This window comes from Budorcas taxicolor, chromosome 14 (assembly GCF_023091745.1).
Source record: "Budorcas taxicolor isolate Tak-1 chromosome 14, Takin1.1, whole genome shotgun sequence".
Taxonomy (NCBI): domain Eukaryota; kingdom Metazoa; phylum Chordata; class Mammalia; order Artiodactyla; family Bovidae; genus Budorcas; species Budorcas taxicolor.
The window spans coordinates 50887732-50912394 of NC_068923.1; the positions used below are offsets into that span (position 1 = coordinate 50887732).

Sequence of the window (24663 nt, forward strand, 5' to 3'; positions counted from 1 at the left end):
TGCTTCAATTTGAAAATGTGAGACTGGAACCACGATGCTTAAGAGTTTAGGGTTTATCTGGGTAACCACTGGTCTTACCTGTGTCTACTGCTGAAAGCAGATGAGAAGCTGAAATGGGAACTGCTTTCACAGGTCCCAGCAACGTGACAGCTGCCAGCAAAGGATGAGACTGTTGAAATCCTAACAGCGGCAAGAGGTTGTTTATTTGGGAGGAAACTCAGTCAAATGAGTGATAGTGGGTCCCAGAAAAAGAATTTTTTAAAAATTAAATTTATATTAAAGTGATATGCTTTAGTTATTTGGAAAAACAACAAAGACCTATAATACCTGAATACAAAGCCTAGTTGCAAATACTTTTTGTAAAGAGTAAATAGATCTCCCCCTACCTCTTAATTTATGCCATTGTGAATAGGCCAAGCTGAGACTGATCTGGCCCCTGGAGGATTCTGTATTAATGGCCTCACAAAACTATATTCTGGGTTCCACTGAACATATTTACTGTTTATTAACTCTTAAATACCAGTCTAGCCAACTCCTTTAGATCTGTAGACCTCTCATGCATTGCTTCTTATCTTAAATGTCTTCCGAAAGGCATTTTCACTTGTGCCCATCTTCTCAGACATGGTTTTCAGGCGTATTCATTAAGTTTTATCTACAGGGCTTCTGATGATACTCAGAATCTGTTGAGCTCAGAGAATTTATTAGCACCACCTTTCAGATTAAAAAAAAAAAACCAAAACAACACAATCTCCCAGCTTTATTACCCATTAAAAATTGGCTGGATGAGAGAATAAACATACTTCAAAGCAGTGTTCCCCATGAGCTGCCTAGCAGAGGCGTGTGGGGTGTGATTCCCAGAGAATTTAGTAAGTATTAACTGAAGCCTAGAAATCTTGAGGTTTAATAAATGTTCCAGGTAACTCTAATGTACCCAGTGCTTGCATTTAAAAGCATGGCAAGTTTGGGATGGACATGTACACACTGCTATATTTAAAATAGATAACCAACAAGGAACTCCTGTAGAGCACAGGGAACTCTGCTCAATATTCTGTAATAACCTACATGGGAAAAGAACCTGAAAAAGAAGAGACATATGTATATGTCTGACTGAATCACTTAGGTGTGCACTTGAAACTGACACATTGTTAATCAACTATACTCCAATATAAAATAAAAGGGAAAAAAAGACACCAGAGTGAGAGACCTTGAAATAAAGACTTCTGATTCCACACACAAAAAAATAAATTTGAACAGTATGGCAAGAAGTATGCTGACTAGAGCCAACCTAACTCCAGCCTTCCTCACCTGCATCCAGCTGGAAATGGTTCCAACGTGGCATAGTCAACTGGGGACTGGCCAGCTAAGTGAGGATGCAGACTTAGATTTTCCAGAGTCAGATTAGGTGCTTTTAAAGCAAAATGTCTAACATAGTGTGGAGGGCAGGAGTTTTTCCTGGACAGGTTTCTTGGAGGGCGCGTGCTGTGCCTGCGCTCGTTCTGTGTGGTAACGTGTGTCCACGCCGCGATGCCAGCACCACAGAGCTGATGAGATGCTGCGGTTCGCTAAAAAGACGGGTCAGAATATCGCCAGGGAGGAATGATGACAAGTGCTGAGAGCTGTTGCAGTCAGCATTTTGGTCTGTTTTTACAGACAGTATTTCTGAGTCCTTAAGGGATGCTTCTCGGAGAAGGCAATGGCACCCCACCCCAGTACTCTTGCCTGGAAAATCCCATGGATGGAGGAGCCTGGTGGGCTGCAGTCCCTGGGGTCGCGAAGAGTCGGACACAACTGAGCGACTTCCCTTTCGCTTTTCACTTTCATGCATTGGAGAAGGAGGTGGCAACCCACTCCAGTGTTCTTGCCTGGAGAATCCCAGGGATGAGGGAGCCTGGTGGGCTGCCATCTATGGGGTCGCACAGAGTCAGACACAACTGAAGTGACTTAGCAGCAGCAAGGGATGTTTCTGGGAAGAAGTCAGAGACAGGTCACCTGCTAACTGATGTGCCACACAACACAAAACAACGACACTGAGCACATGTCAGGCCCCCACACGGAGAGGTTATGAGTTGCAGTTGGCATGAAGGCTCTGAGCAGATACAGCAGATGGAAAACAGTGGGGCGTTCAGCTAGTTCTTCATAGGTGAGCCTCTGTGAAATGGTGGGGGGCACTATGAAGATCCCCCCAGGGCAGTGCACATGCTTGTAGCAACATCAGAAGTCATTACATGGAAATTAGGTATTTTTGATGGGGACTGTCAATCACTAAAAGAAGACCAGATTGAAAGGTTTTTTGAAAATTATACAACTGATGGCAGATCACTATTCTATATGGAAAGAATGCCACTTTCCCAAAGGACTTTAGAGTCCCATCCATTATTGTACTGCAACTTCTGAGAACACAACCGCAGCACTCCAGTCTGCAAGTCATAGGACACTTAGCCAGGGTTGTGCACACGGCAGGCTTTCAGTACACATGTGTGTCGAATGGGATACAGTGGGATACACAGGTGGTAATAACCAGAAGTCCCACGAATTACTAATTTCTCATCAACTAGTAGATTATTCCATTTCCCTTTCTCTATGAAAAAAAGTTATTCCAAATTTGGGGTCTGTAACGTGAGTTTAGAAGTTATCTATTCCAGGAAACATTTTTTTTCTTAACAAAAAGTACATATTAATAATGTGTGTTAGTGTGTCTGACTCTTTGTGACCTCATGGATTGTAGCCTGCCAGGCTCCTCTGTCCGTGGGATTCCACAGGCAGAAGAATATGGAATGGCTTGCCATTTCCTACTCCAAGGCATAGACAATTCTTAGGACTTCTAATTCATACTAGAAGTGTGAGCTTAGTTGACACTGTCTCAAAGTAACCTATACCAAAAGACTTCACTTGAAGTAATCAACATATTCTGTGCATGTGTATGTAACATACATGCTCTTATACCTTGAACACTTGTGTCTCCTTGCCCTCACAAATTCAGATGTTGAGGCCCTAACCCCCAGTGTGATGTTACTTGGTGGTGGGGCCTTGGGGAGATAGTTTAGCTCATGCGGGGAGACTCTCATGAGTCTCATGGGCTTAATGGTCTTATAAAAACTGGAAGAGACACCAGAGTTCTCGTCCTCCAGGTTCATGGACTGGGGAAATGCCGTCTGCCAGCCGGGAAGAATCACCTGAACCCAATTTTGTCAGCATCCAGATCTTGCAATTACAGCTTCCAGAACTAAGAAAAATATCTGTTGCATAAGCCCCCATGTCCATGGTACTTTGTTGTAGCAGCCCAAGTCAATTAATACACATGCTTAAACCCAGGAAGACGAAGCTTGTGAGGCTGTTGCTTGGGTCACCTCCCAAGAGGGCTCTACATAATATAGTCACCTCTACTATGTATACATAATATAGCCACCTCTACTATGTATACATAATATAGCCACCTATATCTATGTATACATAATATAGCCACCTATACTATGTATACATAATATAGCCACCTATATCTATGTATACATAATATAGCCACCTATATCTATGTATACATAATATAGTCACCTCTACTATGTATACATAATATAGCCACCTCTACTATGTATACATAATATAGCCACCTCTACTATGTATACATAATATAGCCACCTCTACTATGTATACATAATATAGCCACCTATATCTATGTATACATAATATAGCCACCTATATCTATGTATACATAATATAGCCACCTATACTATGTATACATAATATAGCCACCTATACTATGTATACATAATATAGCCACCTATATCTATGTATACATAATATAGCCACCTCTACTATGTATACATAATATAGCCACCTATATCTATGTATACATAATATAGCCACCTATACTATGTATACATAATATAGTCACCTCTACTATGTATACATAATATAGCCACCTCTACTATGTATACATAATATAGCCACCTCTACTATGTATACATAATATAGCCACCTCTACTATGTATACATAATATAGCCACCTCTACTATGTATACATAATATAGTCACCTCTACTATGTATACATAATATAGCCACCTATATCTATGTATACATAATATAGCCACCTCTACTATGTATACATAATATAGCCACCTCTACTATGTATACATAATATAGCCACCTCTACTATGTATACATAATATAGCCACCTCTACTATGTATACATAATATAGCCACCTCTACTATGTATACATAATATAGCCACCTATATCTATGTATACATAATATAGCCACCTATACTATGTATACATAATATAGCCACCTATACTATGTATACATAATATAGTCTATATAGTCTACATAATGTAGTCACATTTGCTTTTTCCACCCATGACCAGTCACCCCCACAACTGATAAATATCACTTGAAATAAAAAATAAGGCATCTTGATGGAAAGGAAACTGAAACAGTAGGGGGTAAAAGAGCCATACACAGAGTTTCCCAATTACCCTTCGCCATGTCCAGCTCCCCACCACCTCTTCCGTGACCATCCCAAGTCCTGTCTCAGCTTTCCTGGCTCAGAAAGTCCGTTTCATCAGCTCTCTGAAGCCGTGCCATCCCTCAGGGCCGACTCCCGTTGCCGAAGCTCACAAGACTGACGTGTGACACCAGAAGACCGATTCATCAGTTCACAATGAGCGAGGTGAATGTCACAAAGGCCGGGACCAGCACTGATGCCACCAGGGCACGCTCTCCCCACTGGCAGACCTCCACGAGAAGCTTGACCAAAATTAGAAGGTTACTGGTGGTGGCGGAATCGAGACAGAGGCATGAGATGAATCAAGTATCCAATGGCATCAGGCTGAGCGCGCCTGTTGCATCCATTTCCTCACTCGGTTGATCCTGCCAATAAAGCCATACACGGCTGGCTACCTCTCCCCGCATCCTTCCCCATAACACAACGTCCCTGCCAGTGCAACTACAATACTCCAAGGTCCTGGCCACAGCATCGCTCTCCTCTGGATAGCGTTCGAATGGACACTGCCTATTTTTGCCTCTGTGACTCTTTTTTTCAATACTACTTTGGGTGACCAAGCCTTGGTAGGTTCTAATACACTAAATCAGGTCACAAGGAAATCTTGCTGAACTACAGACATACTACCTATCACGTATGATCACTGTATACGTTCCTGTGGTGTCTCACGGGCTTATTTTAACACTCAGTTGTTGCTGTTCAGTTGCTAAGTCGTGTCCGACTCTTTGCTACCCCATGGACACAGCAGCACGCCAGGCCTCCCTGTCCCTCAACCACCTCCCGGAGTTCGCCCAAGTTCATGTCCATTTAACTCTCAGAGGGCAATCTTATTTCTACGTTCTGGGGGTATGACTCACTGTGTCACTCTTACTCATGGCAACTGAGGTTTCTGTGTGTGAATGCAACTGTCTACATACATGAATTCAACTACACACACAAATGCAATTACCTACATACACGGTCACATACATCTATTTGAATGCCTTTTATTGTTATAACCACGCCCTTTGAATGATTAAGCTATCCCACATGGCCACAGTTTTTAATGTGCCTTTATTTGCCTGTGCATGGTCTTAGTTGCGGGATGTGGGATCTAGTTCCTTGGCCAGGATTGAACCCAGGCCCCCTGCACTGGGAGCACAGAGTCTTAACCACTGGACCACCAGGGAAGCCCCTTTCCTGTAGTTTCTAATTGAACTGTAGAATAATACAGATTTGAGCTAAAAAGTGTAAGACTGAATTAAGATGGGAAACTTCTGAAAATACTGCCGGCTCCTGAAAAGAGGTAACTTACCATGAAAGTTCAAAATATTAGCTATGACAGACATCCTTTTTTCCAAGGGTTAACGACTTCTATGCACGACACATTCATTCCCAACAAAGGAAACATTTGTATCTGGGATATGTAAATGAATCGCGCAGTCTGACTCAGAAAAAAGTACTTGAAAGCCCTTTCAGAAATGTCTATCCAATTTGATCACCCTGGGAAGAATGCACAGTGGAAAGCATGTTTTGCTCCCTTGAGAAGATCAATAATACTCAGTACAGAAAAGGCTTTCTATACAGTTGCTGAAGGTAGTGCTGGCTGTGGGTCAAAGGGGATCACTGCCACCCCCCCCCTTAGCTCCTGTCTCAAATAGACCCCTTGTCATCTTGTGCTACTGTGATGTATTTATTACTGAGGGACAACTGGCTCGTGTGACGATGTTTTAGCTACGAAAGGGTGGAATGGCATTTTCCCACAAAATTTTCCCCCCTCCTCCAATGCTTTCACGTGACAAAAGGCTTTAAAAAACCTTTTAGTCTGAAAAATTGAGATGACCTCCCCTATCATTTACCTCCTGTTAACACCGACTGGCAATCTCAGGGACCCCATCCCCAGCGGAGTGAACAACAGAACCGAGCAATTACCATCTGCAGACAATAGCGAGTTTGTTTGCTTCCACAGCAGCTCAAGGCCAGGGCTGCTTCATGAAGCTGCTTTGTCCCCAACTGCCCAGCTGCTCCGTCTCCCAACTGCCCAGCTGCTCCCAAGAGCATCACTACTGCAAAGGGACAAGAGGGTCCCTCCAGGGTGGCTGAATCCCCTCTTCAGCTCTCACACCCTAGAACAAGTAGTTCCCAAGGTGCTTAGGTCTAGGGATGTGGGAATTTCCAGAGAGGCGTTTATTCCTACCCCCCAAAATGGAAAATTTCCCTTTCCTAATCAAACAAGTATGCATTAGGTGATTTCAGTCGACCCAGAGATGGGACACAAATGAAAATAGAACACAACACAAAGGATGCACATGGAAGAAAACATCCGTTGCCACTGGTTTTCTCCCTTGAACTAGTACAGAACTAGTCACTCTATAGTAACTCAATCACTCTGCAACCGAACCCAGCCCTGTCCCAAAGTGCTCTCATAAGAAGAGTCTTGTTAACATGGGCTTTTACTGTCTTCACCATTTACAGAAAAAAAAAAAACCAAAAAAACTCCTGTCCTTCCTTTCTCATTCTCCCGTGCTATATTACAGTCGATGTTCTAGCTTCTACAGGAAGCCTGCTCTTCTGCACACCGTGACGTACCTTGTTCACGCAGCCACACGGATGCCCTGTGGCTTCCAGTACCTTATCACCCTCACTGGAGCCAAACGGGTAATGGACACACCTGTTGTGCAGGGTGCTAGTTATCCAGCTTGATTAACAGAAACCAATGTGGAAAAACTCTTAACCAAGAAAACAAATTTCAATACTTAGAAATTAAGAACATTTCTTTTAGTCTCTTTGCCTGGAAACCTGTTGATCCCTTGAATCAACAGGAAGTTGTTTCTAAAACTATGGAGAATCAATAAAATGGCAATTGCCACCTTTTCCTATAACACATATTAAACATAATCCTGTAACATCCTGTAATAAAGAAAGGGATGGAAACAGTCTACTAGGAAAGCTCTAAGGAGTGTTAAATATTTAACCCTACTGTAACTATCTGCTTACTGCTATGGTGTAATGTTTGAGAGGCAGATGATCTGGGTTGATTTTGTATGTGCATGGCTGTCCCTTTCATTTCTTCCATCATGACATACATTCTCCTCTTAGTCTGTGCAGAGGCAACTGTCTTTAAGTGGTGCATTTCTTTACATCCCAGCATTCCTTTGAGGTGTATTAAAAACATTAGTCCAATACTTACTAGTTGTTTTCTTTGCTAATGTGATTGTTACAGGTGCCTGATTTTGAGGTATTTGTTTTAGCACCTGTGACGGACCCCAACACATTAATACAACTGCTTAGATGCTTCTTTTAGATTCTCATCTTGTTTATGCTATCAGTTGGAAGTTTGCTGCTCTGGGTGGGAGAGCAGAAGGCGAGGGAGACGCACTGGGGAAGAACAAGCCAGAACTCCAGCACTAACACTCAAGACTTCAGACATGTGTTACGCTAAGCTCCCAATTTTTCTGTAGTCAGGGGGCACAGATCTTCAGATTATAAAGAAAAGCAGGCGAAAGGAAACCAGAGGCCACGTTCCTAGCTCCCTACCCTCTCCTATCTGAGCAGGTCCTACCTGCTCCCACCCCCCACCCGTCCTGCATCCCCCCCACCAACAGCATCGCAGGTCCCACCTGGCTGGTAGAAGTCAGGCGACAGCTCTCGGGCCACAGCTCTCGCGATGTCACACTCCTGGCGGGCGGCCAGCGCGGCCTGGTCTGCTGCGTCGGCTTTGGCTCTCGCGTGGGCGGTCCTACGGCAGCACAGAGGGTGGGTCAGCAAAAGCGGCGCCCTGGTAATTACACAGGACCTGCAAAATGGTCTGCGGGGCAGGCGGGGCAGGGAAGAAATGCTCAAAATGACCCTGGCCCCACACCTGCCACAGGAAGTTCTGCACTCATTTCGCTGTGAGACGTCAATGATAAGGCGGATGAACACCTGTGAGTTGCCTCGCTCCTTCTTGCAAGGTTGACGAATGTACATGGAAGTTATGCACAGCTTAAATCAAAGCTTACTGTTCAAAACGTACAGGATCAAATCCCCTATTGACTTGGGCTGGGGGTGGGGTTCTCCTTTTCTGTCCCCCCAACCATGGAGAACAGGACTGGATCATGCAAATTAGTATAGAGCCCATGGATTTCATTTCTCTGGTAGAGTCAATGTAAGGATTTGAGTAAGAAAGGTCTGCCCAGTGGTGTGCTAGTAAAGAAGCTCTCTGGGGAACAAAAAAATAGTAAAACTCTGATCTGTAGCATTGACTGACTGCTTTTTTAAAAAATAACTTTTTTTGTTTTTGTTTTTTGGCCATGCTGCGCACCATGTGGGATCTTAGCTCCTTGACCTGAGATTAAACCGGAGCCCCCTGCACTGGAAGTGAGGAGTCTTAGTCACCGGACCATCAGGGAAGTGCCAGCACTGGCTGATTTCTGTGGTGTATTGAAGACGTGCTCCCAGCACGGCCAGGTCATGCTACCAGTGTGATTTGCTGAATGTGTAGTTGGGAGCAGACCTACACCATGGGCTCCCCTCTGGGTCTGCTGGGAGAATGTGCCCAGGATGGTTCCAAGAAGTCCATTTAGTTGCTCTTTAAGCACATTTCTTGTGTGAAACAAAAAAGGAGGAGAGAAGTGGAGCTGCAGAGGAGGAAAGGGGTCTCTTTCAGTCTACCACCTTCTCCCTGGCCCAATTCCTTACCCACTGAAACCTCTGCTCTTTCTAGAGGACTAGGGCTGGGAGAAAGGAAGCAGGGCTAAGAGTGGGCCTCCCTAAGGCAAGACTCATAGAGACTGACATCTGCCTGCCCAAGAAGAGGGGCTTGGAGGCTGAGACTGGGTCATCCACTTCCAAAGGAGAAGATCTTGTCCAACTGGTATTTAGATGACGACCCTGGGCACCTACTTCCTATAATTTTATAAACTTCCTATTTTCTTTCATTAGTGCTAGGCAGGCCTATAATAACTAGTAGTAAAAGCTTAGAAAGAGTCTAAAAGAGGTGATAGCACTCATTTCAGAGAGAGCAGGAGAGGAAATGTTGGGAAATGGCATTGTGTCCTAGCCTGGGAGGACAGAGTCTGACCTGAGGATTTGGGGCTAAATGCCAGAGGCCCCATTCTCCAATTACCTTTGCTAACTCCCTGCTCACATCCTGTGCTCTCCGGCAGGGGCCCATTTCACTCCTACTTAGGACCTAGCTGAGCTTGGAGGCTTGCTGCACTATAATATGAAGTGTCATGGAGATTTTTATTTTAGGGATTTTTTTTTTTTCTTAGTTTTGGTCCTCTACTATATTCCCACCCCTTCATGGATCACATCCTCGTCATGGGGGAGGGGCTTGCATAACTCAATGAAGCTATGAGCCATGCTGTGCAGAGCCACCCAAGATGGATGGGTCATAGTGAAGAGTTCTGACAGCATGTGGTCTACTGGAGGAGGGAATGACAACCTACTCTAATATTCTTGCCTGGAGAACGCCATGGACAGGAGGAAAATGCAAGAAGATAAGACACCAGATGATGAGCCTCCAGGTTGGAAAGTGTCCAATATGTTACAGGGGAAGAGTGGAGGGCAATTACTAATAGCTTCAGTAAGAATGAATCGGCTGGGCCAAATGGAAATGACACTCAGCTGTGGATGTGTCTGGTGGTGAAAGTAAAGTCCGATGCTGTGAAGAGCAATACCGCATAGGAACCTGGAATGGTAGGTCCATCAATCAAGGTAAATTGGACATGGTCAAGCAAGAGATGGCAAAGACTGAACATTGACATTTTAGGAATCAGTGAACTAAAACGGACAGGAATGGGTGAATTTAATTCAGATGACCATTGTATCTACTTCTGTGATCAAGAATTCCTTAGAAGAAATGGCTTCAAGCTAGGCTTCAGCAGGGTTTGAACAGAGAACTTCCAAATGTACAACCTGGTTTTCAAAGAGGCAGAGGAACCACAAAATCAAACTGCAAAGGAGTTTCAGAAAAAAATCTATTTCTGCTTCATTGACTACACTAGTGGCTTTGACTGTGTGGATCACAACAAACTGCAGAAAATTCTTCAAGAGATGTGAGTACACGGTCACATGTAAGCAGGTCAAAAAGCAACAGTAAGAACCAGACATGGAACAATGGACTAGTTCAAAATTGGGAAAGGAGTATGACAAGGCTGTATACTGTCATGTCACCCTGCTTATTTAACTTATATGCAGAGTATATCATGCAAAACGCCAAGCTGGATGAATCACAAGCTGGAATCCAGACTGCCAGGAGAAATATCAACAACCTCAGATATGCAGATGATACCACTCTAATGGCAGAAAGTGAAAAGGAAGTAAAGAACCTCTTGATGAGGGTGAAAAGGGAGAGTGAAAAAGCTGGCCTGAAGATCAAGATCCTGACATCAGGTCCCATCACTTCATGGCAAACAGAAGGAGAAAAAGTGGAAGCAGTGACAGATTTTCTTTTATTGGGCTCCAAAACCACTGTGGACTGTGACTGCAGCCACAGAATTAAGAGATGGTTGCTCCTTGGAAGGAAAGCTATGACAAACCTAGACAGTGTATTATAAGGCAGAGATATCACTTTGCAGACAGAGGTCTGTATAGTCAAAGCTATGGTTTTTCAGTAGTCGTGTACAGATGTGAGAGTTGGACCATAAAGAAAGTTGAGTGTCAAATTGATGCTTTAAACTGTGATGCTGGAGGAGGCTCTTAAGAGTCCTGTGGACTGTAAGGAGATCAAACCAGTCAACCCTGAATATTCACTGGAAAGACTGTTGCTGAAGCTGAAGCGCCAATATTTTGGCCAACTGATGGGAAGAGCCGACTCATTGGAAAAGACCCTGATGCTGGGAAAGATTGAGGGCAAGAGGAGAAGGGGGCAGCAGAGGATGAAGTTGGCTGGATAGCATCACTGACTCAATGGACATGAGTGAACAAACTCCAAGAGACAGTGGAGGACAGAGGAGCCTGTTGTACTATACAGTCCATGGGTTGCAAAGAGTCGGGCACGACTTAAGGACTAAATAACAGCAATACTATATTCCCAAGGCACAGAACACTGCTTGGCACATAGTATTTATTGAGGGATCATTTCATAAATAAAAGAATGAAGGATGTTTTCTTAGGAACAGCTGGCTAGTCACTTAAAAATGGATTGACAAAACTACAGAGACAGTAAATAGATCAGCAGTTTCCAAGGGTTCAAGGTGAAAGCAGGTGAGGGATGAACAAGAGGATCACAGGGAATATTTAGGGGGCTGAAACTATTCTGGATAATCCTCTAATGGGGGGGACACACGACATCATGCTCTTGTCATAACCCACTGAACTGTACAAAGAGTGAACCCTAGCATATAGTACGGACTTCTAGTTAATACTAACATATCCACGTGGATTCCTCAATTGTATCAAATGTACCCACTACTGCAAGATGTTAATACCAAGGGGAATTGGGTGTGGATGTGGGCAGAGGAGGTGTGCAGAAACTCTGTATTTCCTGCTCAATTTTTTCTGTATACTTAAAACTGTTCTAAAAAATAAAGTGTATGAATTAAAATTGAATCAATCAAATTCATCAGAATTATTATTTATGAATTACAGAGGGTATTTTAGATGATCCCTGTTGATAGGGTATGGAGATAAGATCAAGAGGGTTAGAACATATTCCTAAAAACCCCCATGAGGAAGCCAACACTGATGAGGCTTTAGTTCCATGTGTTGGGCCTGAGACTCAGTGGATGCCCTCTCTTATGCTCTTTCAGTTTCTCAGAATCTCAATTCTTTTTTGTCCTCAGAATTATTTTCCATTTTATCTGCTATACTTAGCTCGAGCCTAATTATGTCTAGGTACCATAATTAATGAAGCCACAAGAGTACAGTTATCTTGCCCTATAATAAAATCTGCTAGCCTTTCAATGATAAACTTACAAAAATCAAGTACTATTTATTCTGACTCAATCACAACCCACCACCGTGGAGTGAAATAAATGGTGGAAGTATTTCCACCACTTCAGATAGCAAGCTAAACTGGAAAACGGACAAACACAGCTTAACCTTTCTGCAAATGTATTTTGGAAGCACTGCATCAGCGAAGCCTTAACCCTTTACTACCTGTTCTTTCCTGTGAGACCAGACAAAGGCGGTGGGGGGACCTTTTCCACTGAGTGCCCCTCCCTGTCTCAGCGCTTCTGCGTGACTGCCATGATGGTCAAAACCAGAGTCAAGCCTGAAACCAGGTATGTGCCCAGGAGCTTCTGGTAATCCTGGACCTGATAACAAGAAATAGAAGAGGGACTTCCCTGGTGGTCCAGTGGTTGAGCCACCTGCCAATGCAGGGGACGTGGGTTCAGTCCCTGGTCTGGGAAGATCCTACATGCTGTGAGCAACTAAGCCCATGCATCACAACTACCGTGTGCCTGGAGCCCGTGCTCTGCAACAAGAGAAGCCACCGCACATTGTATTGCAATGAAGAACAGCCCCCACCCCCACTGCAACTAGAGAAAGCCCACGCACAGCAACAAAGACCCAGTTTAGCCAAAAATAAATAAATAATTTTTTAAAAGTATAAGAGAACAGGAACAGTTTGCTGTCATCAAAAGCGCTGTGGGGTTGGGCCATTGATACATCTTGATTTTGTCCAGGGGAAAAATCTGGCCTTGACCCCGGTTCACATGATTCATGTGTTCCAATCCCAGGCTCAGTTCTCGAGCAACGCACAATCCCTTAGTCAGTAAGACACACCAAAATGACATTGTTCGAGGGTCAGTGGTGGGGGGTTGGTGGTGGGAGAGAAGACAGGTGGAAACTACTCAAAGTGGATGCCCGGCTGCTTCCAGATGGCTGTTCACGCGAAACACATCCACACAAAGGAGCGCTCACACATGCCCAAGATTTTGTTTACTCCAAAGACTGCTGACACCCATCAATCTTCACACCCTCAGGGACCTCCTAATTCCATCATCATCATCCATACTTTCTCATATCAAATGCAGCAAAAAGTAAGGAGAAAACACCATCTCTCAGACATCAGTGGCTGACTTTCTTTTAGGTCCTACTTTTACCAATAAACCAGTTTTAACATGTAGAGTTACTATTTTGGGGTGAAGAGCTATGGAGAGTTCTGGGTCACTGGCTAAGCTGGTACAGCAGGTAAGTGACCCTCACCCAGACATAAGCCCTTGCAAAGGTCACTTGCGAACAGCCCAAACAGCGACAATGGAAGTTCTGAATGTCAGGCATCATTGTACTCAAACCTTAATTACAACTTGTTGCTTTCCAATCAGTTAGTAGTGTAGTCACTCAGTCATGTCCGACTCTTAGTGACCCCATGGATTATAGTCAACCAGGCTCATGGGATTCTCCAGGCAATATGGAGTGGGTTGCCATTTCCTTTTCCAGGGTATCTTCAGGGATTGAACCTGAGTCTCCTGTACTTGCAGGTGGATTTTTTGCTGTCTCAGCCACCAAGGAATTTGATGAGAATTTTTTTTTCTTTAGAGACTAAAATATGTGTTGCATGAACTTTCAAGTCACCTTACTCAGAACAAAACAATCTGGCTTTCTCAGTTTTTCTTAAACATTATAATGTTTTTAGAAGAAAAGGAAAAGCACATAAATAAAACATGGAACATGCTCAGCACATGCTACTAATGAGGCACATGCAGGCCCCTTAGACAACTGTTCCAGCTTCTTTCCATATTTTATGCACCTATTCACTGACGCAGCAGATAAAGATTTTCATCTAGAATGAACCAGAATTTGGCTAAAGGTAAAACTGTATATCATATTTATAATTTTCTATTTCTATTGTTTACATTTTCTTCCCAACAAAAAACTGCTTTGAAAAAAAATGTTGATTTTGATGTGTCTTAAAATTTGTTATGTTCAAAGTGAAGCTGCCTGATCTGACTCTGAAAATTTGATGGCAGAGGCTGTCATTGATTGGTTCAGGAGCTATACATGTAATCTGCTTTGATTTCCATATACTTACAGGAAATTATTAGCAACATTTAAAAACCACAGTAATTGAGGGACTTCTCTGGTGGCCCAGTGGTTAGGAGACACTGCTAGTGCAGGAGACAGGGGTTCAATTCCTGGTCTGAGAACTAAGGTCCACATGCCATGGGGCAACTAAGCCCGTGCGTCGCAACTGCTGAGCCCACACACCCTGGAGTCCAAGCTCTGTGACAAGAGGAGCCGCTGCAATGAGAAGCCCGCATGCCGCTACTAGAGAACTGCCACTGCTCTCCACAACTAGAGAAAACCTGCAACAATGAAGACTCTGCACCTCAACAAAGACCCCAGTACAGCCAAAAATTTTTTTAATGTTAAAAAAAAAAAAGCAATGGTGCATAAGACTCCAGATCTTAGATAATGGCAACTCTATTTTTCCAGCTGCTCAAGCCTGGACCCTGTAAGTCATCCCCGTTGCCTCCTTTTCTCTCACGGGCCACATCCACGGTCAGCAAAGGAGGCTGGCAGGACCTTCAACACACGCCTGACACCACCACATCTCCTTCTTGTCACTGCTCCTGACCGGGTCGCATCTCACTGGTTCCTGCAAAGGCAGAATTGATCTTCCTGCGTCTGTCCATGCAGCCCACCATTCCACTTCCCTTCTGGTTCCCTTGAAACTGCCTGACAATAACCACCAGTCTTTCCTGGGTTATGGCATCACGTTCAAGAAAATGCCAACAATTGACCTGTTAGCCTTCCTTTTGGGCTGTGACATTATTCACTTATGAGAGCTAGCCTTGCAAAATCCAGTTATCCTGCGTATACAGTGTAGTTCTAACGAAGAAATTAGTGTGTTAAGCAAGGAATAGTCTTAATATGAACAAGAAACTGATGTTTCCACAGCTCTCAGCTAAAAAGCAAAGGTGTGATGTGTAACTGCTTTCTCAGTATTGATGTGCTTCTCCACTCAGACCAACTCGATGGGATGCAGCATGTACAGCTGCTAAGGCACAGGTGGGGCCCTGAGCTGCCCCTCCTGACTTCTAACTTCTAGTCTCACACACAGACCTATTCACTGGCATAGCTCCTGCTGATTTTAATCTGCAACAGGCAGAGTCAGCAAAAGCGCCTCAGTAAATTTGGTTTGGAAAAACCACTGATGAGTCCCATCTTTACACTCATTAGTTCTTGAATGTTAATGTTTTCTTCCAATGTTGCTTTTTTCTTTTGTAAAAGGCAGCACCAGGAATAGTCACTTCAAAACTGTGTTCTTAGGTCCTGGTTTAGAACAAGTGACAGCATCAGCAAACAGCTGTCTCTTTTGCCAGGGCGGTTCATTGCTTCCTTTTCTAAAGGCATTATCAAGTTATATAGATATAAAATGTAGCTTAAGGGGTATGCTACCCCCATTGAAATGTGGCTTTGGTATTTTAAGGGCCCCAAGTCTTGCAGAGGTATGATGACATGGGCTTTGAAACTGTGGGCAGCCAGAGACCAGGCTGAGGCCAGTCTAGTCACAGATGGTTCCTGTCTATGAGGTCAGAAGTCTTATACCACATTACATTAATGGCCCTGGAGATGCCTCCACAGAAGCATAATTCATATCAAGCCTTGGCCTTTTACCCAGCGGAGATAGGAGGATGAACCGAGATAGTCTATGAACGAAGATTCATACAAAGAATGTGAAATGCTGTCCATTATGTGGATTACTGTCATGCTCATAAAGATCTAGGCGATATATTTCCTCTTAAATTTGGTGCCAGGAAAAATCTGGTCTGAAGACATGCTGGTGTGCTTCCTTGCATCACAGAATGAGAACCACAATATTGTTTCTCTTTTTGTTACAGCTACTGGGAAACCTGGAATAAAATTATTGTCAATCTATGTGTATGGTTATCTCCTCTAATGACATGGCTTAACATTCCCTAGCATCAGGAATGCTCTTATGTATGTGACTTATAATGCCCTGCAAATCCTTTTTGGAGACTGGCCGGATATTGAAGAAAGATTACTGGATCAATAAGCTCTTATTATACTAAGTTTTCTTAGTCCTGAGAGTGTGTGAATGCTTAGGGACATATGTGATTTACTTGGGGACAGAATAGCCAACCACGCAGTCTCCTTTACAGATATTTTTTCTACATCCAGAACACTTTCAAGCTTGGAAAATGAGTCCTCATTCTTAAGTACATTACAGGCTCTATTCCCTAACATTTTATCAAACTTAATAAGCTTAAAGGTTATATTCTCTGGACAGGCCAGGCCAAAAGCACATTTCTAATCCTCAGCTAGAATAAGCTAAATAATTGGCTATCTTCTACTTTACTCTGGGTTTCATAAAATTTATCTAAAATTTACCTTGCTGTGTAATTTACACATTAAGACAAATTTGGTGTAGAAACAATTTTAAGGGATGTTTTATTCTTGAAATAATGTTTAGAGAAAAGTCCTTTTAATGAGTGTTATTCTACAGTTAAAACACATTACACTAAATAAGACTAAAACTCCATTTTATGGGAGAAAATATTTGCTGATCATTTGTCTGATACTTGGATAGTATCCAGAATATATAAAGAACTCTTACCACTTATGTAATAAGAACAATTAAAAAATGGGCAAAGGACCAGAAGAGACGTTTCTGCAAAGATACAGAAATGGCTGGGAAGCACATGAAAAGGTGTTCAACAACACTAATCGTAAGGGAGATATAAATCAAAACCACAATGAGATACTACCTCATACCCACTATGATGGCTACTACTGAAAAAAAACCACTCAAGCTAACAAGTATTGGCAAGGAAGTAGAGAACTTATAAACCTGGCACACTGCTGTCGGAAACAGTATGGTGGGCCCCCCACAATGAAAAATGCAACTGCTGTGTGAGCCACCAATCCAACTTCTTGGTATATACACCCCAGACTGAAAGCGGGGTCTGAGAGAGATATCTGTACACCCACATTCACAGGGGCGTTATTCACAACAGCCGAAAGGTAGAAACCACCCAAGGGTGCCTCTATGAAAGAAGGGAGGAATGAAACACAGCCCAATCACACATGGAACAATCGTAATGTGTGTGGGCTCAGTCATGTCCAGCTCTCTGTGACCCCCTGGACTGTAGCCTGCCAGGATCCTCTGTCTATGGAATTTTCCAGCCAAGATTATTGGAGTGGGTTGCCACTTCCTACTCCAGGGGATCTTCCTGACCCAGGGATCTAACCCGAGTCTCCTGCACTGGTAGGTGGATTCTTTACCACCGAGCCACCTGGAAAGTCCACATGGAATGTTGCTTGTGTGTGTGTTTGTGTGTGTGTGTGTGTGTTGCCTATGTGTGTTAGTCACTCAGTTGTGTCTGACTCTTTGCAGCCTCATGGACTGTAGCCTGCCAGGCTCCTCTGTCCATGGGATACTCCTGTCAAGAATACTGGAGTGGGTTGTCAGAATGTCAGCCTTAAAAAGGAAGGAATTTCTGATGTGTGCTATATCATGGATGAATCTTCCATGGAACTTAATGCTAAAGAAATAAGCTAGTCACAAGAGGACAAACTTTGTATGATTCCATTCCCAGGAGGAACCTAGAAGAGTCAACCTCCTAGAGTCACAAAGTAGAAGCGTGGTTGCCAGAGGCTGGAGGAGGGAGAACAGGGAGTGGTTATTTAATGGGTAGAGTTTAGTTCTGGAAAATGAAAGTCTGGAGATTGGCTGCAGAGCAATGTGAATGCACTTACAGCTGAGCTGTACATGCAAAAATGGTTAAGATGATAAATTTTATGTTATGTGTATTTTACAGTGAAAAAAAAAATCTAAAAAAAAAAATCACCCATGAATAAATATTTCCAGAATATTCTATGTATCCAGAGGAAGTGAGAAAAAAAAGACCAAAGGTTGGGTCATCAGATGAGACATTGCTTCATTAATCCTGGCTGGGGCAAGCTGGGGAAGCTATGTCAAGCGAGGCGAATGGTGCTAAGAAAAGGAAGAGCCAAAGGATCTTTAAGGGAAGAAGTGTCAGAACTTTGAAACGTGCAGGCGGCCTCCATATTTGCTTTGCTAGCTCTTACCATAACGCCTGGCACAGCAGTAATCCGCAAATATTGGTGGAATAAATAAATAGGTAAAGGGGCTTCCCTGGTGGTCTAGTAGTTAAGAATCTGCCTTGCAATGCAGGTTGCAGGGGACTCAGGTTTGATCCCTGGGCTTGATCAGATGGTAAAGAATGTGCCTGCAATGCGGGAGACCTAGGTTTGATCTCTGGATTGGGAAGATCCCCTGGAGAAGAAAATGGCAACCCACTCTAGTATTCTTGCCTGGAGAATCCTATGGACATTCATGTCAATGTATGGCAAAACCACTACAATACTGTAAAGTAATTAGTCTCCAATTAAAAAAAAAAAAAGAATCCTATGGACAGAGAAGCCTGGCGGGCTACAGTCCGTAGGGTCATGAGGAGTCGGACACACTTCTGACTAACACTTTCACTTTCACAGGGAACTAAGGTCCAACATGCCACAGAGCAACTAAGCCCACACACCAGAACTAGAGAGTCTGTGGGCTGCAATGACAGATCCCACCTGAGACAGCTAAAGAAATATATAAATACTTTAAAAATAAATAAAATAGGTAAGAGAGAGAGAAACCTAAAAGATAACCCCAAGGTTTCCAACTTGGTATGCAGATAGACAGCTTTACTACACAGAGATGCTGTATAGATGGGAAGGATGGACAGTTTGAAAGGGGATATATTCAAGCAGGATTTTATACAACCTAAGCATTTCAAGTTGGAAATGAAGGCTGCAATGCAAAGTTAAGGGTCAAGGTGAGCAACAGCAATGTGGGTCATGTGATCACAGATGGTGGAGGAGTCCATCAGATGAGTATGTCAAAAAAGCGAAGGATGGAGACAAAATGTCCCAGGGACCTGATGGAGGAAATGAAGTGAGAGGCAGTGGCGTAAAGGTAGAAGGTGAACTTCCAACGGAAACTTTCAAATTTCCTGTTCTTGGGTAAGACCTGTGCTCCTCTTAGGAAGGAAGTGGGCCACATCTGAATTTGTCTGAGGCAGCTGCACTGGCTGGTGGATTTGGAGGCAGCTGAAATGAGCCAGCATGGTTTAGAGTCTGAGAAAGGGGTCGTCTGTCAACCTTGCTCTGTGCTGGAGAAAGATGATGGTAGGTTTGTTGAGAACCTCCAAGACAGCAGTTCTAACAGGAAGGTCAGGGGACATCCTGGGTGCCCCAGCAGTTAACACTCTGAGCTTCCACTCCAAGTGGTGTAGGTTTGATCCCTGGTCGGGGAACCAAGATCCCACCACGTGGTCAAAAAAAAAGTTTTAACAAGAAGACCACTGCAGAAACCAGTCCAAAGAGGGTCGGTGAGGAAGGAAGAGAGGAAGCAGAGGAAGCAGGTGTGAGCCACATGCTGGTGACTTCTGACCCAGAAAGGAAGAGGAAATTTGGACAGTGACCAGGGGGATTAGCTGGGCTAAGGAAAAGGACACTTTACTTGTATCCATGACAGCAGATCCTATTGGAAGGCAGGAAGAAAGATGCTCCAAGAACAGGAGAAAATGAAGAGGCTTTGAGAAGGTGACAACTGTTGGAGTCGGGTCTTGGACAAAGAAAAATAAAAGAAACAGGAAAACAAATGCTGGGTTGATTCAGTGTTTTAAAATTATTTAAAGGATCCTAAGCTTGCAATCTGATCCAGTATTTCTGCCTAGAAGACTCCATGGACAGAGGAGCCTGGCAGGGGAGTGTATGGGGTGGCAAAGACTCAGACATGGCTGAGTGCAGGACACAGCACAGCAAGCCTGAAAGAGACAGAGAGTGTGGACTCTGGAAACCAGACAGACCTGGGCTTAAACCCACTGATCACATCCTAGCTGTGCCACTTTTGCCTCACTTTCCTTACCTGTATAATGGCAATGATATTACCTTGTACAGTTGCTAAGGTCAGAACTGAGTTCTATGAAGTACTGAGGACTAATGCAGAGAGGGTATTTAGTTGATAAACAGCCACTATTAGTCTCTGGCTGAAATGTAGAGCCGGTAGGGAAAATCTGGGTGCTTAAAGAGGTGAAGATTTGCAATCAGGATTGTACAAAAGTTCTAAGAAAGGAAAACGAACTGCGACATAGCACTGGGAGGACCTGATTTTAGGCTGACATAACTTTGCATCTCTCTCTGGCAGGGGTCTCTTTTCTAGAAGCAGAGAAGGAAGAAGGGGCAGAAACCTGAGCAAGGAGGATGGAGATGAACCCACCTCAGAGCTCTGGGAAGGGGGGACCGGTGCACTGCCAGGGGGAGACTCTGAAATACAGAGGGTTAAGTTAGGAACCACTGACCAATGTGAAGGCAATCAGGAAACTGTAAAGTCATATAAATGCAGACTATTATTACAGTTTTAGGTGCTTTTTAGTTGCTTAAAATAAGGCTTCTTTCCCATGGCCAATTTCATAGAAATGGCCTTATTTTGACTAAATCTCACTCAAGTTATCAGGCCTTTAGTCACAAAAGGTGGGTCAAACTATTTCAAAATGGATGCATATTCGGTAAAATGAAATCAGATATAATCATGACCACATTTCTTTTTAGTGTTGTAATAGGAACATCTGGGTGTGCCCAAAAAGAACTTCTAAACCTTCGGGATCTAAGCAGACCCTGTGGGTAGTGATGAGAACTGTCAGGTCAAGGCTGTTTGTATTTCCACGTCAGTGTTGTTATGCTTTTTGTCCTTTACCAACAGTCACTGTGGTGACAGATTAAATGTATGACTAAGAATTAGAGCAATGTAAGACTATCTAGTGGTCGAAACACATGCCGGCAGCTAGCAGTGTTCAGCCGAGTGACTAATGGACCCCAGTGAAGGGTCACGGGCAGACCTAATTTCCTCTTCGTGGGGCAGACGCACACTGGGTGTGCACTTGCTGGTGCTAACATGATCCCATTTCATAAATACTTAATCACCAAAAAAAAAAAAAAAGCAAACATTATTCATGCCTTTAAAATGACACAAACTAGAACTCTTTCCCCCCCCCCTTTTTTTTTTAATTTTACTTTATTTTATAATACTGTATTGGTTTTGCCATACATCAACATGAATCTGCCACGGGTGTACATGAGTTCCCAATCCTGAACCCCCCTCCCACCTCCCGCCCCATACCATCTCTCTGGGTCATCCCAGTGCACCAGCCCCAAACATCCTGTATCCTGCATCTTAGTTGAAACACAGTCTCTTAAGTAGTAAGATATCCATTTTGTAAATTACCTAAAATGGCTCTCGACCTGTCAAGATAGTGACCAGTAAGGCACTGGCTCCTCTGCTGGGCATGGGACGCTAAATATGAACCTGCTCGGGACTGGCTCCGCAAGCCATTCTGCATCAGAAGGTCTATCGTATTTAAAATACGGGTTTGGGAGTTGTTGGGTTTGGGACAGCACTGCTTTTCGAGGAATGACAAAGTAATACGAGTACAGTTATTCTCTCAGCAAACCATTTAACTCACTTAACCTTTCCTAGTAGCAATGTTTCCTTGTAGGAACGTTTGTAGGAACTGTAATTCAGTGACTGCACTGATTTCACACCTAATCTGTGACAAGAACACATTCCATAGTTTCACTTTTAAAAAGATACAAATGAACTTGTCTACAAAACAGAAAGAGTTACAGATGCAGAGGACAAGCGGAGGCTTTCCCTGGTAAGGCGGGGGGAGGGATGAACTGGAAGACCAGGATGGACGTACACGACGGTGTACAGCACAGCAACCGGTAGGAACTTGCTGTGTGTAACAAATGTGTTCTCAGTCACCAGTGTGTCCCCACGCGCTGTCGCTGGCCAGACTCCTCTGCCTGTTGGAGAGGGTTTCCATTTTCTCCTCTAGGGATCTTCCCAACCCAGGGACCAAACCCCTGTTTCCTGCCTTGGCAGGTGGATTCTTTACCACTGAGCCACCTGGGGACTCTATATGATACCCTGTAATGGCCAATATGGGAAAAGAGTCTCAAAAAGAGTGGATACATGTGTAACTGATTCACTGTGCTGCACACAGAAAACCAACACATTATAAATCAACTATACTTCAATAAAATTTTTTTAAAAAGAAAAACAAAGTCCTTGATTGCTTTCAGATCAAATTTTCAGTCTTTTGTTGCAACAGATATTGGGGACACTAATGTAATGAGCACAAAGGATTTACTTGACTTTTGTTAACCTTCTAGTTTTGAGGAGATGATTCTTGACAGCTCTGCTTTGCCAGACAGATTAAAAACCACAATTAGAACTGGAAGGGCCTCGGAGAGCCCACGAAGTCCTTCCCCTGTGGTCAGATAATGACTCTCCCTTCTGTAGAAATTTAAAACTCAGAGAGACCAAGCAACAAACTCAAAGTCACACAGTAATCCAGTGGGATGAACAGGCAGAGGCCAGGTCTCCAAAGGTTTAGGGCAAAGCTGGTAGCTATGTGAAGAGAGATTTCTGTACTGCTGTCTACAGATCTTGTGGTAGCAAATGTCCATGATCTATTTCGTCTTCAAGTTATAAACTTTCCTTTCTGCTATAAATATTCCTTCATACCCACAGTTCTTATAGTCATGCTTTCTCTTTATTGAGTCTACTGCCCTCCTTATTTATTATCTTTAATATTAATAGATTTTGACTTGTACTGAAAAATGCAGATGAGGTGCTTTCTTCTCCTACATATTTTTAAACCAGTTTTGGCTGACTTTCAAGTGAAATGCAGCTTAGAAAATATCTTACTGAAGACTAGGGGGAAAAATTAGTTTTCATCAAGGTTATTCTTCAGCAGGAACATTTTAGGTGGTGTTAAAAATACTGCAGATTCATCTAACTCATAGTTGCCTTCCCCAAACCACCAAATTAGTAATTAACGCCTCCAAGTTTAAAAGGAAATATCAGAAGATCATCTAGCTCCTCCTGAATTCTTGAAAAGTTTTCTTTTTTTTCCACGTGGGAATCTTAAAAACAACAACAACATGATTTTATCTGTTTTTAAGCATTTGGCTCTGTTAAACCAAGAACAGAAAACTTTCATCCCATACTGAATGGATAAGATAATAGCTTACTTACCCCAGAAAACTGAGAAAAATGGTGGCTGGAACAAATATGTAAACCAGGATGGTTGCTTTTCTGCTCAGTACCTTTAAATAACACTTGGTATAATTTGGACTGGTTGGGGTGGGGTGGGGCAAAGGCGGTTTTGAAGATGAACACATGTATGTTGAACAAAAAGAACTGTGTGCTCCTCCTTTATTAGAGACGGGGGTGGAAATGCAAGGCAGAATTCAAACAAATTAAGTAAAAGGGTCATGTTAAATTCTGGCTCAAATAACAGGAATGTTTTCCTTCATTCTTGATAGACTGTCAGTGAGTTGCCTCAATAAAATATCCTTGTGGGACTTATAATACTTCGATTATTCTTGATTAAGAGCCTGCTGTTGGCTTGAGTTTCTGCTCTAGACACTTTCTGATGAACTTTTAACCTTTACTTTTCTTCATAGGGGAATTAATGGACTGCGGGGCCTGGGAGGCAATGCCATGCAGGTCGGTGGGATGGATGAACCGCTGTCACTGGGGAATGTGGGGTTGCCTTCTGGGATCCATTCCTTAGTGCCAGATGCACTGATCCCAACGGAAGGACCCCTCACCAGCCCGAAATTCAGACTGAGTCTCCAGAATTCCAAGCACAGTGGGCACACTGCACATGCTAAGAATGAGGCAGAACATTTAGGCTCTGAGCCCTGTTTGGGGCTTCTCTGGTGGCTCAGATGGTGAAGAATCTGCCTGCAATGTGGGGGATCCAGGCTCGATCCCTGGGTTTAGGAAGATCTCCTGGAGAAGGGAAGGGCTACCTGCTCTAGTATTCTTGCCTGGAGAATTCCATGGACAGAGGAGCCTGGTGGGCTACAGTTCATGGGGTCATAAAGAGTAAGATGTGACTGAGCAACTTTCGCTTCACTTGGCACTTAGGAAGGGGTTTTCTCTGAGGCCCAAGAATTCAAAGTCTGCTGTCATTTTGTAAATGAGAAAGCATGCTGAACTCGGGAGGGATAGGAAGAATTGCCCACCAAACCCTGAAGTCTGCCCACCCCCTGGCTGAGAGTGGCCCAGTGTCAGCAGGAAGGTCCTGGGCCTTCCCCACTGCTTCTCAGCTCTGACAGTTGCTGAAAGGCTCCAGGTTTACCTCCAAGAGTGGGCTACACTTTCCAGGTCCGATTTCCTGAATGTACTAGGTGTCAGGCAGTG

General features: G+C 43.5%; 1 protein-coding gene across 5 annotated transcripts in view; it reads right to left on the reverse strand.

Annotated features, from left to right (window-relative positions):
- The window catches only part of JPH1 (junctophilin 1), an 88641-nt gene that overhangs the window by 13298 nt on the left and 50680 nt on the right, over positions 1-24663 (reverse strand). For all 5 annotated transcript variants that reach the window (XM_052651446.1, XM_052651445.1, XM_052651448.1 and 2 more), the window contains exon 3: positions 8096-8214. In XM_052651446.1, the coding sequence (XP_052507406.1) occupies positions 8096-8214 (119 nt within the window). The remainder of the gene's footprint in view (positions 1-8095; positions 8215-24663) is intronic.